We start from the raw sequence: 18,078 nt of genomic DNA, 5'->3' as shown, positions 1-18,078 counted from the left end.
TGCCAGGAAGGAGTTGAGGTATTTATTGTGTTTTTTGTTATTTTCCTGAAAGGGGCAGTAGGCAAAATAAGTTTGGGAACTGATGCTATAAGGAATAAAATAATTATACATGAATATGCCACACTATTTCATGCCAATAAAGTGAGCAATTAACATGAACTCGAACAATTCTATATACGACAAAAGCAGTCAAACTCCCTAAATAATAGGTAATCAAAATCATATCTATCAATTAAAGAAATTGAGTTACTCAATAAAAATCTTTAAGCAAAGAAAATTTCAAGTCCAGTGACTATGTGGACAATTCTACCACATATTTAAGGAAAGACTAACAATTGCTCACAATTCATGTCAGAAAAGAAAGAGGAGGAAACATTTTGTACTGAATTTTATGAAGACTACATTACCCTGGAGACACCTTGATGGCATGGCAGTTCTGTACTTGGCTGTTAATCTAAAGGTCAGTCTGTTCGAACCCACCAGCGGCTCTGTGGGAAGAAGATGTGCATTCTGCATCCGTAAAGATGACATCTTTGGCAATCATGTGCGGAAGTTCTACTCTGTCCTATAGGGTTTCAATAAGTTCGAATCAACTTGACAGTAGTGGTTGTTAATGTGCTTGTTTACATGACCTAATGTATAATCTAACAAAAATACTTTTAGAATATTAGATGCTAATGTTCCATTTAGATATCTATGTAAAATTCCTCAGCAAAATCTTACCTGATCAAATTCAGCAACATAACAAAGGATAATATGTCTTGAGAAATGGAATTTATCTCAGAATTGCAAAATTTATTTAACCTCAAAAGTCAGTTAATATAATTGATTGTATCAATGAACTAAATAATAAAAACATGATGGTTTATAAAGAAAAACAATTTGACAAAATTCAACATCTTATTACTTTAGGACATACATCAAGTAGAAGGGTTGTTGGATCATATGGCAATTATTTTCACAACTTTTTAAATTAAAAGATAATTTTATTGGGGCCTCTTACAGCTCTTATAGCAATCCATGCATCAGTTGCATCAAGCATATTTTAACATATGTTGCCATCATTATTTTCTAGACATTTACAGTCTATTGAGCCCTTGGTATCAACTCTTCTTTCCTGCCCCCCTCAATCCCTGTGACCCCTTGATAAATTTATAAATTATTATTATTTCCATATCTTACACTGACTGCTATCTCTCTTCCCCCATGGTTCTTCATCCACCTTGGGGGGTGGTGGTGGTGTGGTCATAGTTTCACAAATTTCTGAGGAAAGGCCGGGCCACTTCCTACAGTGGTTACACCTTTTAAATCACCCCACTAACAGTGGGTGACCAGTCCCATGTCCATACATGCTCTCTAGCATTTGTTGTTTTATGTGTACTTTGAACTTGGCTATCAATCTAGGCTGGAAGGGAACTTCTTAATATGATACAGAGAATCAACAAATGTTGAATTATTTTCTCTTTAAGATTACAATAAGGTAGAAATATCTATTATCAACATTTGTATCCAGTACTGCACTGGAGATCCTAGTCAAGTAAATAAGTCAAAAGAAAAAAGAAGGCAAAGAAAAGAAATGAGACCATATATACCGGAAAGGAAGAATGAACATGGTCTCTAGTCTCAGATGATGTAATTTTTCATATAGAAAATGCCAAGGAATTTGTCAAAACTATTAGAAATAACAAGGGAGTCTAGCAAAGCTGTAGGAAACAAGCTATTATGAAAAATAATCCAACGTTTCTATGTATTTTCGAAGCACCACTATTGCTAAGATGTCAATTCTCCTTAAACTGATCAGTATTTCAACACATGCCAGTAGAAATAGTCTTAGTAATATATATGTATAGATGTGTTGATTCTAAAATGTATTTGCAAAGGTAAAGGAAATAAAAAATAAAGTAATTTTGAAGAAGAAAAACAATTTTGAGGACTTCTTTTACCTGATTTCAAGTATTTCAATAAATCTATAATAATTCGACAGGGTTGTATTGGTCTGGTTCTTAAGCTTAGTACGGAAACCTGTGTCATTCCCACTGGTACATACCAGGCTCATTTGTGAGAACTGAACCGGGTGGGAAAGAAAAAAAAACCATCCGCAGCTCGGGTCTTTATTCTTCCGGGACTGCCAAATCTTGTGTAGTCTTAAACTTCCTCAAAGACCTCAAACTCTGAATTTTATCCTCCAAACCAAACCAAAGTCATGGCCATGGAGCTAATACCGACTCATATGGACTCTCAGGACGGGGCACAACTGCTCCTGAGTGTTTCCTCGCCTGTGATTCTTTCCATGAGTAGAAAGCCCCATCTCGCTCCCTTGAGTGGTTGGTGGTTTCAAACTGTCGACCTTGTGGATCACAGCTCCACCTGTAACCAGTACACCACCAGCCTTCAGTATAGCTTTCAATGCAGGAGAGTAGGATATATGTTATTTAATGTATACAATGAACTTAATTTATAACCTTAAAACATTTAGACATATACTATGTCAGTCTCCATTCCATGTAGTATCTACGTAATTCTGAAGGTGCATTAAGTACTGTCAAGTCTACTATTTGCCCTCAGCAGTTACCAGGTTTCATTGAGTTTGTTTATTCTATGAAGGTCTCTTGTGAAATTGGATCTTGCTTAGTACACAAATGAGTTCACTGGAAATTGCCCTACTCATCTTCATCAGCAAAAATGGAATTTAGGAAAAAATTTTAAATTAACTTAAAATAATGCACACTAATTATAGCCAACCTTTAATTTCAGAGATATAAATAAAAATAAATTAAAATCACTCATAAATTCATACTCTAGAAATCATGAATATCCATATTTGGGAGCATTTTCTTCTAGGGATTATTTACATTCATGTACATATATATGCACAGAGCAAAAACATAATGGCTGGTTCACCTTCAATGAAAATGTATTATGTGTCAAATCTACTATGAAATTAGAATCCTTTTAGATAAAAATTTATAGTAACTATATTTGTTCAATAAATATTTCTTATCATTATTTGTATGTAAAGCAGACTTTTACAATGCTTCTTAATAGAGTATCATACTAAAGAATACTTTTGGGGGGGTTGGATATTGAGGTGATTTTCAATACTTTTGTCACCTCCTTGAAGTTGTATGGAGACAATTCGGGTGCCTGGCAATCCCAGGTGTATCGAGTAGAACTACCACCTGGGCTTAAAAGGTTGTGACCTTTTTGAAGACAGATCACTGGGTCTGTGAACTACCAATCTTCTTATAAGAAGTCCAATGCTTAACTGATGATCCCGCTCAGGGCCTCCTACATCTTTGATATCAGGACTTAAATCTAAAGATTTTTCATTGAACTCCTTTCGACGGAGGAGAAGACAATGGCCAGAGTTCGGAGGGACCACAGAGCCTTACCAGCTGCCTTGTTGCTTCTCTGCTGTGTCTCTTGATCGGAACAGAGGAGACACGAGAGTCATATTCTCTGGTTTCTTAAGGGATTACTTGAAGTCACCTGCCTTGAAGGACATTTCTCAAAGGCCCCAACCTCTTTCTCTGGACTCAAAACAGGAATGAGGTCTTCTCTGCGGTACCGACTCAATTCTAATAAAGCTGAAGAGAATCTCCCACTACCCTTTGCAAGAAATTTACAAAGAACCAAACGCATTCTGAAATTAAATCGCAGATAAATATGCTTACTTCTAATGATTTTTGACCATAGAAAGCAAAATCCAAAGGTTTATTCAAATGTTTATAACAGCCTGCAAAATATGTAATTAAATAAATACTAAAAGAAAAAGTCCCTAAATATTTATGGTTATCACAAGCTGGAGGAGATTAAACATGGGAGATTAAAAATAACAGCAACAAGGATCCAATATGATTACTTCAATTAATGCATTGAAGATTTGATGCATTGTTATTTTAATGGAAAATATAGTTGACCGAGTGCCGCTGCACAAGGGACTTTAATGAACACAATTTTATTTTCACTCTGTTATGGAGATTATGAATTCAGATCCAGTCTCTGATGGTTTAATTTCTTCTTGGATAGTAATCCCTGGGATTCGGAGATTCCTTGCTTTGTCTTCCCCATGATGTGTCCTTGTCAATTCTGCTTTTTTTAAACTCAGAAATTATTAGATTTGGGCTCCCTCAGACACTAGAATGGCCTCATTTACATAACACAGAAATCCTTATTTCCAAATATAATTATAACCTCAGATATAACAACTATGATTTCAAAACATTTTGGGGGTAGGGGTACAATATGACATTTTTTAATTGAAACTACCAAAAAGTGCAGTACCTATGCCTCCTAGGAGTCACATGGCAGTGAACAGAAACCAGCCATTCATTTTTTTTATGATTCGTGGTGATTTATGTTAACACTGGAGCCAGCCTTGTGTTCAAGCACTGGTTTGAGCAGCTGTGTGCACACAATCAATCAGTCATTTGTCAATAGTAGGTCAGTTAGGCCACTGCAACTTGTAATTCAGCCCTTTTCCAGCTGCCTGAATTTTGCTGCCTTTAAAATATTCGCAATGGTTCTTGAAATCTACCATATTTTATTTAAATCTCGAAATCCACGATCCCTACAGTTGTCATTAAACAAGTGAAGAGATGCCAGCTTGTAAGAGGAAGTAAGGGCCTGATTCATGTCTGATGACTCACTTAAAGAACATGTTACTGATCATTAGACTGAGAGAAAACGAAAGGACACTTCATTTGGGGTCCCTCTCAGGGCTCACCCTTCTGAGGCCCTGCCTGCTGTCCTCACTGGATGAGCCATGTGGCGTGAGTGATTGGAGCAAGGCCTTAAGAATCCTCGGAAGGTCTGATTCTTGTTTCATGAGGTGGCAACTGTGAGATCTTCGTCATGGAATCTCAATAATTCACTGAGAAAACGAAATAGCTGTGCTAGATGCTCTCTTGCAGTGAGGTTTTTTTCAGGCTCCTTAAGAATGATGCCGATGAATCTGGAAGGTGGTGATCCACGGCAGTTCGCTCTTCTCAGCCTCAGTCCCCCCAGTGACTCTGTGACAATGTACATGACTGAGCACAGCTAGAGACAGACTTCTCAGCAGAGAGCACATGACCGAGCTGTGCCCTTACACACACATGAAAGGGCGTGTTTATTTGTTTGACATATTGTTTCACTCTTTTAGAAGGATGGGAGAAATGAGGCACAGAGAAAAATTCAGGATGAACGTAAAGAGTAGATTCCTGAATAACACAGTCAACTCTAAAAAAGGAAAAAGAATAGAGGTTTCCCTGGCTATGTCTTGACCTAGTATTAAAACACTGTAGTGCTGGCACAGGGCCAGTCAATGGCCAACAGAAGAGAACAGACTTAGGAAAAGGCGCTTTCTACGTGGGAACTTAATATGCCGTAAACCAAGGAAGAAAGAATGCTTTGTTTCACAGACTCTCTGGGGGAAACTGACTCCATAAAGAAAAACAAAACTGAATTTCATAATACCGTATGAATAGGTGTATCCCAGGTGGATTCAAGGCCCAAATGTACAAAGTAAACTTTTAAAGTGAATAGTATTAAATATCAGTGAATATCCTTTCAACTAAATGCATAGAAATGATCCTTGAACAAGCTCAAAGGAAGACATTATTGATTATTTTTATGACATACAGTTATGAATTTCCTGAATGACAAAGCATGGGTAATTGCCATAAAAAAGCACAAGGAAATATACTTACGATCTCTAAACGTAGCATATAATTATGATCTAGAATACATAGGAACTCCTATAAATCAATACCAATAATTATAAAAGACATTCATTTGTATGTATAAAAAAGTCAATGGGTTCCTTGTCAGCAGTAACTGTGTGTGTGTGTGTGTGTGTGTGTGTGTGTGTGTGTGTGTGTGTGTAGGGGTGTGGTCATGGTTTCCATTTAACCAAAGGTTCAATAATAGCCTCTTGACAGTTGACCTTGCTTGCTCTGGACAGAATGATAAAATATTTCCCTGCCTATCAATAACTATATATAATACTACTTTGAGTTTTTAGGACCTAACCTGAAAAATAGGACCTAAATGTACAAAGATGTGTGATGAAGGATTATTTGTATTTTATAGGATTGGGAGTCTTCTTACTGAACAATTCGGTGATGGGAGGTTCAATGATAAGGAGCTTCATTTATTTCCTCTCTGTTTGAACTATGAACCATGATTTGTTCCTTATTTGAATATTTATATTTTGCTATTTTTGCACTATAGTAATAATTGTAACTATATGGCTGGCTGACTTCCAAATATTGGTACAGATAGATAAAAGAGTATCTATTTGCCTTCAAAACAAAACACCTCACCTCAGCTAGGACCAATTTCTTGAGATAGGGAGAGGACCATTCAGTTGCTCCGTTCAATATTGTGCCAAGTCAAGATCACCCCTAAGTGGACACACACACGCCTACAAATGTGATCACCAAATCAGACTGGACATGCATGTCAAGAAGTGTGGAGGAGGCCATGTAGCTCCCAGAGAAAGCAATTGCACTTCTTTTGATGGGTAAACCAACTGAAGCAACCTCCTATGAGGAAAAACTGCTTAGCAATACTTACATAAAACCCAAGGGGAGAACAAGCCCAATACCACGGGCCTAACTTGACACCTCTGATCTAGGTTCTATTTAGCCTTTGATAATGCAGTCCTTGCTGTCTAAACTACCAGGGCTTTAGACTCTTGTCTTTTTGAGGAGCATGGTATCTTTCATAGGCCACACTTGAAGGATTTAGTGCGACTACCCTGCTAAATTAACTGGATTTTACCTCAAACTCACCTGTAGCAGATTTAAGGAATGGACACATTCCCTTGTTTTTGAAGTGGAAATGCCCTAGCATGAGAGAAGCAGATGACTGCCAGCCCCCGGTTATGGAATTGGTGGTTCTTGGGCTTTGGTTTGGGTCTCATGTTTTGAGGTAACTGATGAATGGGGCCCCAAGACTACTTATATTTACTATTTTAAAGTTCTCCTTGATGTTTTATGACATGTATTAGTTTGGTAGGCATAGTTATCAGGAGAGACGAGTCCCCGGTGAAGGATATAATGATTGGTAGAGGGGGAGCAAAAAGTAAACCCTCAAAGAGGTGGATGGACACTGTGGCTGCACAAATACTCACACCTATCAGCACTTGTGAGCATGATTCAGAAGACAGCAATATTTCCTTCTGTTATGCACGGCTCACTGTGCGTCAGAGCCAACAGAATGCCACTCAACAGAAGCAACCACGTCCTAGTGGAAGTGAAATGCTATGTCATGGTGATTGTTGTTTGCATTTCTCTGATGAGTAATGATGTTGGGAATATTTTTATGTATCTTTCAAACATTTCAATATCCTTTTTGAAGGATGTTGAAGGATATCCTCTTCATGTCTTTTGTCCAGATTTTGATTGGATTATTTATCATTTTGTTATTAAAGCATAGACGTTTTCTAGATATTTTGATTTTAAGCTCTTATATCAGTCATATCATCCCCAAATATTTTTTCTCTCTCAGTCTGTAGTTTGTCTTTTTTATCTTTTGATAAAGGCTTCTGATGAACATAACATTTTTGTGTGTGATAAAAAATGGGGATTATTTTATTGAACATCACTTCAACTAACACTAAATACATAAGCTCATAACAGCTCACAACACACCTGGTGTTTGGTCATTAATGTTCTAGGTGTCAAATTTATTTCTGAGTGGTCTAGATTCAGGTGGGATGCAGCTGTACTTTGGCTCCCATGGGCTTATTTTAATTTTTAAGCTTCAGTTTGGATATGTAAATGAGCAATTAATGGTCTGTTCCATAAGTGGACCCTGACCTTCTTCTGACCTTGTTCTGAAGATGCTTCTCTAGCACCTTTTCACACACATGTCACCAATTTGATTCCTGTTCTTCTACCAGCAAAATCTACCTGGAGAATCCCTCTTTATGTTTGTTGAAAATAGGTATTTTAAATCAATAAACCAATAGTCTTGCACATTTCTATCATGTCATCTCTGACATGATTTCTATTACTAGGGTCATATTTTCCAGCAATTCACCTTTTTTATTTGTTTCCAGCTTTTAAGTTCCAAACACTAGTTATTTTCAGTATATTTTGAATTGCATTTTTGGACAATTTTAAATTCAGTAAAAACCTTAATTGCTTCCTATTAGGCATTGATGACTGGTGTCTACATTTCAGTAGTCATCACATTAATGGGGATTCTTGGCAGACATAGAGACATGATCTTACCCTTGACAGCGTTATACTTCAGGATGGGTCTTGAAATGCTCCCTTGGAGGATACCTGCAATGCCATTCTTCAAGCTTTCAGTCTCAGCCGATTAGAACAAATGATTTCCTAATCCAAAATGGTCAGTAACAATACAATTCAGCTTACTGATGCTCAGGGTCTCAATCATTATGTGCATCCCATTTCAATGCTAATCTTCTTGGATTAATACTTTCTTCTTTATATGTTCCAAACAGGAATGCAACTTTGCAGCTACTTCTTCTAATTTTGAATTGTTTGACGTCAGCAAACAAAGACTCTTCAAGCTTAGCTCCAACCATAATAGTAATATCCATTGCACTTTCCACAGGCAGCTTTTCCCATCAGAGGAAGACTGGGTTTCTGTTCCTAGAGACACAGTCTTGAAACGTCACAGGAGCAGCTCTACCCTGTCCTATAAGGTCACTGTGGACTGGTATTGACTTAATGCCAATGAGTTTTTGAGAGTTTCCAAAATGGGGAGGGGGTCTCATCATTTGGCACTATATCAATGTCTTGTTCCTATTCGTAAAGTTTTCCTTCACTGGTTGGATATCTAGCATTCTTTATGGCATATCTTAACTTTTATTTCCTCTGCTGATTTATTGTCTACTTTTCCTGGTAGAGTTTGTTCTCTTTGTTCTCCACATATTGGGAGCAGCAATTGGGGCTATTCTTCATGAATTCGTACATGTCAGGTGGTAATTATATAACCTCCGCATTTGACTTCATAATCATGTGTCTTGAACTCAGAAAATGTAATGGTGCAGTCTCTCATTTTGTGATTCTGAGCTTGATGTTTCTATGCACTGAGCATGCTACGTGATGCCTCTCTAAATCAAAGCTCTGTCTATCTTTCCTCCATGAAGCAGCTGGTGGTTTTGAACTGCTAACCTCACTATTTGCAGTCCAGCTCATATTGAATGGATATTTGTTGAACACTTTAATAGCTGAAACCATACTAATATTGTGGCATATTGGAGTATACCTTTCAGAGCTTCAACGACAATGAGTACAGTTGACCCAAGATCTGGGTAGCTGTGCTGTGAATTCATTCTTAACACTAGACAGAGGCCAACTAATGACTTAGGCAGCAAGGAGACCAGTGAAATGGGGTTCCTTTACTATCATGTTTGGCTCTAGGATTCCCCACTGCCTTGCAGAACCTTTCTTAGAATACAGACCTACTATGGCACTCCCAGCTGTCCTTTCCTTTCTCACTCAGTTGGCATGAGACTCCACGTTGGTTCGATTACGCACTTAGTCTCCCTGGTCTCTTCGACTATGGATAGGGCAAGATATGACAAAATAATGATGTATAAATTACCAAGGGCTCATGAGGGAGGGGAGAGCGGGGAGGGAGGGGGAAAAAAAAGAGGACCCGATGCAAAGGGCTTAAGTGGAGAGCAAATGCTTTGAGAATGAATGGGCAGGGAATGTGCAGATGTGCTTTATACAATTGATGTATGTATATGTATGGATTATGATAAGAGTTGTATGAGCCCCTAATAAAATGTTTACAAAAAATAAATAAAATCCTTGCCTGTTTAATACCTGCTTGACATCCCTTTTCAGAGTACCAGACTAACACAAGAAACTTTCATTATTGCAATTGATACTGACTGGTAGCATGTGAAAAACTGTTTGGGAGTCAAAAAGGAAACAAGAAAGGATATTAGAATTGGTTAAGAAAATCAGGCTATTGTTTAATTTAGAGGTGCATTGAAGCCAGGTCTTGTGATGTGTGTCAACGTTGAAGGGATGCAATATTGGGAAGAGGAAGAAAGGGGGATATTGGCAGCAGGAAAGGAAACCACTGTGGTATTATGTCTCCTTTCAACATACAATGACAATTTAGTTTTTAAACTTTAGACACATATTTGTGTTTAATATGGGGAGGAATTCTTCTTTTATACATCAATTTGTGTTAACTTATTATTTTTCCCTTAGATATTGGCATCCCTTTGTGCAGCAGCCTTGTTTGGAGTTCTGGCAACACTGTGGTTTTAGGTGCCAGCGAGTCGGTTTTGACTCATAGCAACCCTATGTAGCAGAGAAGGAAGCGCGCCCTGCTCCGGCAGCAGTCTCCGAATTGTTCCATTTGTTCTAATTGAGTCCATTGATGCAGCTGTCGAGTCAATCTACCTCTCTGAGGGTCTTCCTCTTTTTTGACTTTCTACTTTATCAAGAATGATGTCCTTTTCCAGAGACTAGTCTCTCCTGATAACATATCCAAAATACGTGAGACAATAATCTCTCCATTCTCACTTCTAAGGAACATTCTGTTGTACTTCCTCCAGGACATAACTGTTTGTTTTTTGGCCGTCCAAGGCACTTTCAGTATTCCTCACCAGCACTATAATCAAAATACCTCAATTCTTCTTTGGTATTCCCTTTTAATGTTAAATTTTCACATGTATATAAGGTGATTGAAAATACCTTACCATGGTCAGGTGCCTATTAGTTCTCAAAGCAACATTCTTGCATTTCAACACCATAAGGAGGTCTCGTGCAGCAGATTTACCCAAATGCCATGCATCATTTGCTCTCATTGACTGTGGATGCCAGGAAGAGGACATCCTTGACAATTTCAATTCTCAAATCTTGTTCCTTCACCTTCTTTTGTGCTACGGCTGTCTTATTATAGGTATCCTCTGTATTCTACTGCTTTGCCTCATAAGTAAGAGGGACCTATGACCCTGAGTCTGAGCTGAGATACAGACAGGAGGCTGTGAATTTCCCTAGGATAAAGCGCCTTCTTGTAATGCGTGAAGTCAAAGGAGACAATCTGAAAGGAACTATTTTGGAAATCAATAAAATCTCAAAGGATGCATCGAATGCCCATACAGAGGGTTAGGAAACAGGACTATCTGAATATGAACCTCTGAGACAGAAACCAGGTGAGACAGCAGCAGAGTGAGCAGCACAGCCTACTGAACCAGAGCATTTGTCAACGGCAACTTTTCATCGAGGCTTGGCAGCCTTGGCATCGGCAGTAAGGAAGCTATTACAAAAAGCAGTCTCGTCTGGACATGCAAGTTGATCATTTCAGTTTATTTACTCTAGAATGAACAGAAACTCTTCCAGGGAAATGTTTTTCTTTCTTTCTTTCCTTTCAACAGTCACCTGACACTGAATTTCCTTTCCTCCTTGTAGTTCTTGGGTGTGGCAGAGGCCCTGGCAAGTAGTCCGAATATCAAGGACCTTTCAAATCATAGAAACAGGTCCACTCAGGTCGAAGAACAGAAGTGGGAGAGCTGGTTGTAGTTGGACTGTGGTTCAAAGAGACAAGAAAGCAAGGGGACATTTGACCCTGCCTATATCCAGGTGTAATTTGCTAACAGGAGCCTCAAAGCCAGGATGCACAAAGGCAAAGGTCAATCTTACAGGACTTCCCTCAGGCCTGTATCCTGCTTGCTTTCCACCCTCCCTTTCTACCCTCAATTTCAGTGGAGAGCCAATAATCTAAACTTGGATCTTGATTTTTTTTTTTTTGCACTGGCTTCCTTATTCTGAGATTGTTATAACTCTTTTTATTTTAAGGAAGTTTTAAACATTTTGGTCTTTTTAGATATTGCTAAATATAGGTTGAAGGCGACATGTTGATGATGCTGGTTTACTGACAGCAAGAAGCCTACGGCACCTGCTTTCCAGACCAGAGCAAGTGTGGAGAGCAATGGGGTTCCTAAGGTCTCTCCATTTCCCGACTGGACTGCTTTGGCCCAGGGAGGGAAATACGTGTTGTTTCTTAATGGGTCCTTCATTCTGGTCCAACCACTGATTTGTTTAGTGGAATGTCCCTCAATCTTCCGTATATGTTGCCTATTAGTCTTAGTTTCCAATACCGATAATAAGATTTTCCAATTTGATTGTTTCTATGGGTTTTTAACGATACAGTGACCCCCTACTTTTGTGTTCTATCACTTTTGCCCCCACCTTAATGGTGACTATGAGTTCAAACCAATTCAATGGCAGTGGGTTTGGATTTTTTGGTAATGACAACTAGAGGGAAAGAAAAATGGCTACTTTGGAATTTATTTTTTTTAGAGTGTAAAACTTCATAAAATTATAAACCATTTGAAGGCAACAAATGAATCTTGGGCTATTGTGTGGTAGAAAGACTTTGGCTTATTAAGTTAGGAAAATTCTTACTCTTGTTGCTTGATTCAGTTTCATTGAAGAGAAATAGGTTAGAGGAGTTATAATATCATTTTTTAAACTTTTCTCTCTATAAGATAGCAAAAAGTCCAGAAGTATACCTGACACAAAGTTATGACATCCTTACACTCGAAGTAATCCTAAGTCTTTCTGCATGTGTTCTCAGTGAGTCCCACGGAAATCACCAGGTCTCTGAAACCTTTTCAGAGAGCCAGGAAGCAACCTTTTTTATAGTGATTTTAAGATGATGTTTGTCTTCTCATGTGTGTATGATGATGTTTTCCTGAGGCTACATGATGTGCCACATCATAGTATATTGTGAATGTAAAAGCAGATAAAAGAATCCAGCTGTCTTTCATTAAGCTGGACATTAAAGATGTTTGCAAACATATAACAACATAACTCTTCTCGCTAACTTAAATTTTATTTTTAATGTATAAGGGTTTTATTAATTATTTGTGGTAAATATTTTTGATGTTCTCATCTTTTATTTTGAACACAGCAAATATCAATAGATATGTAATGTTAACGAAAGGTTTTTGGCTTTCTCAATCATTTAAAGTGTTAAACACCCAATAGAGTTCTGAGACCAAAGGTTCAAGAACCATTGACTGATGGTATAAAACTTAAGGTGAGCTAAATAATAATGGTTATGTTACTGTTCAAAGAGTCCTGGTGGCTCAGGGTGTTTGTTTTTTGGCCATCCAAAATGACAGCTCAAACCTACCAACCATTCTTCAAGAGAATGAAGAGGCCATCTAGTTTGTCCTATAGTGTGGACTACGAGTCAGAATTGACTCAATGTTAGTAGGTTTACATTTTTAATGTTACTTTTGTCCCTGAGATGCTAAAAGAACAAAGGCAAATCCTTGTTCCTGTTTTATGGCTAATAATCATTAGGTATCATTGATATAAAATTAATTATTTATAATAACTACAGGGGAAGCGTTTCTCTGTCAAGAGTATTCTGAGGGTTCCCGTTTTTTTGCAATAATTATATATTTAAAAGATATGACTATTATTTATTAAACAATTAATTCATAATAAGCATTTATTATGTATTAACTCATTTAATTTTCATGGCATATCTATGAAATAAGCATCTTAGATTTAACTATTTTGTGGGTGAGAGAGCTAAGAATTATATGTGAAATAAATTGTCCCATTTACTTGATTGGTAAATAGTGGACCCAGAAAGGCTGATATCATTTAAGCCAACTTCAGAGCCATGGACCATTGGCACTATTGTATCCTACCATTTTAAAAATCATATCTGTTGACTATTAATGTAAACTCACTAGATAGAGTCATCATCTTTGTCTTTAGACCAATGCCTTGGACAAATGTTCATTGAATCATATTCAAACAAAGAAGCACGGTCCAGCTATTAGCTTTAAATCACATAGTCTTTGTTCATTCAATAACCTTTTTTTCTTCTTCTTTTTTTATCATTTTATTAGGGGCTCATACAACTCTTATCACAATCCATACATATACATACATCAATTGTATAAAGCACATCTGTACATTCTTTGGCACCTCGTGATTGAATAGGCTGGTGTGCTTCTTCCATGTGGGCTTTGTTGCTTCTGAGCTAGATTGCCGCTTGTTCACCTTCAAGCCTTTAAGGCCCCAGACACTATCTCTTTTGATAGCCAGGCATCATCAGCTTTCTTCGCCACATTTGCTTATGCACCCGTTTGTCCTCAGCGATCTTATCATCGAGGTGTGCACCCAATGATATGATTTTTTGTTCTTTGATGCCTGATAACTGATCCCTTCGGGCCCACGTGATCACACAGGCTGGTGTGTTCTTCCATGTGGGCTTTGTTGCTTCTGAGCTAGATGGCCGCTTGTTTATCTTCAAGCCTTTAAGACCCCAGACTCTATATCTTTTGATAGCTGGGCACCATCAGCTTTCTTCACCACATTTACTTGTTCACCCGCTTTGGCTTCGGCAGTTGTGTCGGGAGAGTGAGCATCGTAGTGTGCCAATTTAATAAAAAAAAGTATTCATGCATTGAGGGAGTGCTTGAGTAGAGGCCCAAGGTCCTTCCGCAACCTTAATACTAAACCTATAAATATAGACACATAGATCTATTTCCCCATCCATGTATATATTTGCATGTACATGTCTTTGTCTAGACCTCTATAAATGCCCTTTGACTCCTAGCTCTTTCCTCCATCTCCCTTGAATTTCCTCCTGCCCTACTACCATGCTCCGTCCCCACATGGGTTACAGCTATACCTCTTCTTTACATAACCTTACCCTTGATCATTCTCTACCAGGCCTGCCACTCTCCCCTCACCACCATTTTGGGTCCCATGTTGTTCCCTTGTCCCTGTGGGTTTTTTTCTTTTCATTTATGGTTTTATTTAGCACAAATAAAACTCAAAAATGGGCCATCTACTCATTTTCTTCGCTGTGCAGCCTGGCATTGGGATTGGTGACTCTGATGGCCAGCTGGGCTGCTCTTTCTACAATGGCTTTGCGATTCTTGGAGGAAACGTTGTGAGCAATCTCTGCACAATACGACTTGTTGCACATCAGCAGCACTTCCAGCTCCTTGACGTTGTGGACCAGGAACTTGTGGAAGCCACTGGGCAGCATGTGCTTGGTTTTCTTGTTGCTCCCGTAACCAATGTTGGGCATCAAGATTTGGCCCTTGAATCTTCTCCGAACCCTGTTGTCAATGCCTCTGGGGTTGCGCCAGTTGTGCTTAATCTTGACATAGCGGTCGGACTGGTGCCGGATGAACTTCTTGGTCCTCTTTTTCACAATTTTAGGCTTCACCAAGGGTCTGAGGGCAGCCATGATGCCGGTGGGAGATGGCTGCCTCCTCCGTAGGCAGCGCCGAAGAAGAGCCTCTGTCTTTGTTAACACCACTTCCTTACCCCCGCCACCTCCCCCTATCCCAAGTCCCCCCGGAACTGTCGGTCCCGTTGTTTTTTCCTCCAGATCGTTCATCCAGCCTGTCTTATTTAGACAGACCTGTGGAGACAATAACATGCACGAAAACAAGACAGAGGAAAACAAAGCAACAGTATACAACCAGACAACAAAACAACAACAACAAACCACTGACAAAGAACAAAACAAAACACATCAAGAAAGAAAAGCTTGTAGTTAGTTCAAGGATCATTTGTTGGCCCTTAGGAGTGTTTTCCAGTCCAGTCTGTTGGGGCACCATGCCCTGGCCCCAAAGTCCACTTTCAGTATTCCCTGGGGACCTTGCCACTCCATTCCCTTGCTGCTCCACTGCACTCCCCCAGTGCTTTGCCTCGGTTTGGTGGGATCAGGTCAGGTGCAATTGGTACACTGTGTCTCCGGTGCTGTCCCCTGTATCTCCCTTGGTCACTGAGGGACATCATGTCTCATACATGTCTACAACCTCTCAGATGCTGTTCTATTTTATCCAGACAACTAACATTGCCTTCTCAGATTTTACATTTAATTGAGAAGACAGTAAACAATAATTAAAAATTAAATTAGTTATATAGGATGTTAAAGTGAGAAATTCTGTGGAAATAATAGAGCAGACAAAAGGGGATGTGCTTTTTGTGAAGGGCATTTGGGATGTTGGAGACATTGGTGTTAGGTCTGGTTCATAATGACCCTATGTACAACCGAACAAACCACTGCCCGTGTGCTACCCTCACAGTCATTGCTATGCTTTAGTCCATTGTTGCAAGCACTGTGCCAGTCTCTTTTGTTGAGTTTCTCACTCTTTTTACTGACCTCCTACTAAACTAAGCACATTAGCCTTCTCCAGAGTCCTCACTTCTGACAATGTGTCCAAATTCAGTGAGACAAAAGGTCTTGCCATCATTCCTTCTACGAAGCATTCCAATTATATTTTATCTAGGACATTTTTGGTCATTGTTCTAGTAGTCAAAACATGTTTCACCAACACCATAATTTGAATACATCAAATCTTCTTTTGTCTTTCTTATTCATTGTACACTTTTTGAGTACGTATGAGACAACTGAAAATTATGGATGAGTATCAAGCTTCCAACATTTCATTCTCTGTTAAGGTAGGCCTGGGATATTTTAGCAATACCAAGAAGCCAGTTAAACAAAATGGATATAACTAGGAGGATCATAGGAAGAAATAAATTCAGAGGAGTACAAGGAACCAGATTATTTACTTCCTTGCATCCCATACGACAGTCTGAACCCACCAAGTCCCTCGAATAGTACATCATGCTTGGTAAAACAGAGGGGCAGTGAAAGAGAAAAGACCCTGTGTGTGCCTGGGTTGACTAGAGAAACAAATTCATAGAAATCATGTGTATAATACAGAGCTTTATATACAAGAACAATTAAATATTGAGAAAACATCTCAGCCCAGTCCAGATCAAGTCCATAAGTCCAATATAAGGCCATATGTCTAATAACCATCTGTAAAGTCCTCTTCGGATTCATGAAATACATGCAATGATGCCGAATGCAGCAAGATCACAAGCCAGAGGGTAGAAAGTTGTATAGATACAGTGACATTGTAAGCATCTGAGTGCTTACAGGGGTCTCCACGAAACTTCTCCAGCTCAGGGCACTAGCATAGTTCCATATGTCTTGTCAGATGCAATGTTTCCCAGGGTGTCAGCCTGTATCCCACCTCCAAGGAGCTATTTATAGCCTTAGTGCCTCCAAATAAGGTCATCAAGCTATGCTATGATTGACAGGCTAAACTCCACCCCTTCACTCTTAATCTCAAATTGACAACAGATTATGTAACTACCACAGTCCTCAATGAGATGGATGGATATGGTGGTTGCAACAATGGGTAACTAGCAACAATCACAATGGGGCTACGGAAGAAAAGTCTGGTGATCTACTTTGATAAAGATTACAATAAAGAAAATTATGGAACTCAGTTCCACTCTATTGAGTATGAGTTCACCTGAGTCAGAATTGACTTGGTGGCTGTGAGTTTGATTTTTTGAGGGGGTGGGTGGGTGGAGTTGCAATCCATAGTGAGTACTTTGAGTGATATACGAATGAGGTCTGTAGAAGGGGATGATATCATATGTGTTAGTCTGGGTAGACTAGAGAAACAAATCCATGGACACACATAGGTGTATAAGAAAGAGATTTATATATAAGAGCAATTGAACATTGAAAAAACATCCCAGCCCAGTCCAGATCAAGTCCATAAGTCCAATATTAGCCCATATGGCTGATACCAATCTATAAAGTCCTCTTCAGACTCATGAAACACATGCAATGAAGACAAATACAGGATGATCACAAGTCAGCGAGTAGAAAGTCTTTGGATCTAGTGGCATTGGAAACATCTCAGCGCTGGCAGGGCTTTCTGTATGGCTTCTCCAGCACTCAGGGCTGTATCAAGGTGGGTCCATGTGTCTTGTCAGCTGCTATGTCTCCCAGAGTGTGAGTTGAGAGTCTCCTACCTCTGAGGAAGAAAATCAGGATTCCCCAGAATTCTTAGAGGAAGGCCATGCCCACACTGAAATCTCATTGGCCATATCCTGATTGACAGCCTAGATGCCACCTCTACACTCTTAATCCTCAAATTTACACTAGATTATGTAACTACCCCATTTTATGACATATTTTATAAGGTCACTCCGTCTGTCATGGCAAGAAAAACAAGAGGGACAAACATGGAAAGCTAGGAGACTATTAGGGAGTTATTGCTGTAATGCAGGTAAG

At 39.0% G+C, this 18,078-nt stretch overlaps 1 protein-coding gene across 1 annotated transcript; it reads right to left on the bottom strand.

Moving 5' to 3' along the window:
- Window positions 1-14,805: 14,805 nt before the first annotated feature.
- On the bottom strand, window positions 14,806-15,252 carry LOC142456379 (large ribosomal subunit protein eL32-like). The gene has a single exon (XM_075557533.1). It carries the CDS (start codon window positions 15,211-15,213, stop codon window positions 14,806-14,808), a length of 408 nt encoding a protein of 135 aa, XP_075413648.1. The 5' UTR covers window positions 15,214-15,252.
- Between the last annotated feature and the right edge of the window lie 2,826 nt (window positions 15,253-18,078).

Source organism: Tenrec ecaudatus, chromosome 9 (genome assembly GCF_050624435.1).
Source record: "Tenrec ecaudatus isolate mTenEca1 chromosome 9, mTenEca1.hap1, whole genome shotgun sequence".
In the NCBI taxonomy this organism is placed as follows: domain Eukaryota; kingdom Metazoa; phylum Chordata; class Mammalia; order Afrosoricida; family Tenrecidae; genus Tenrec; species Tenrec ecaudatus.
This window is presented reverse-complemented; position numbering and strand designations above follow the sequence as displayed.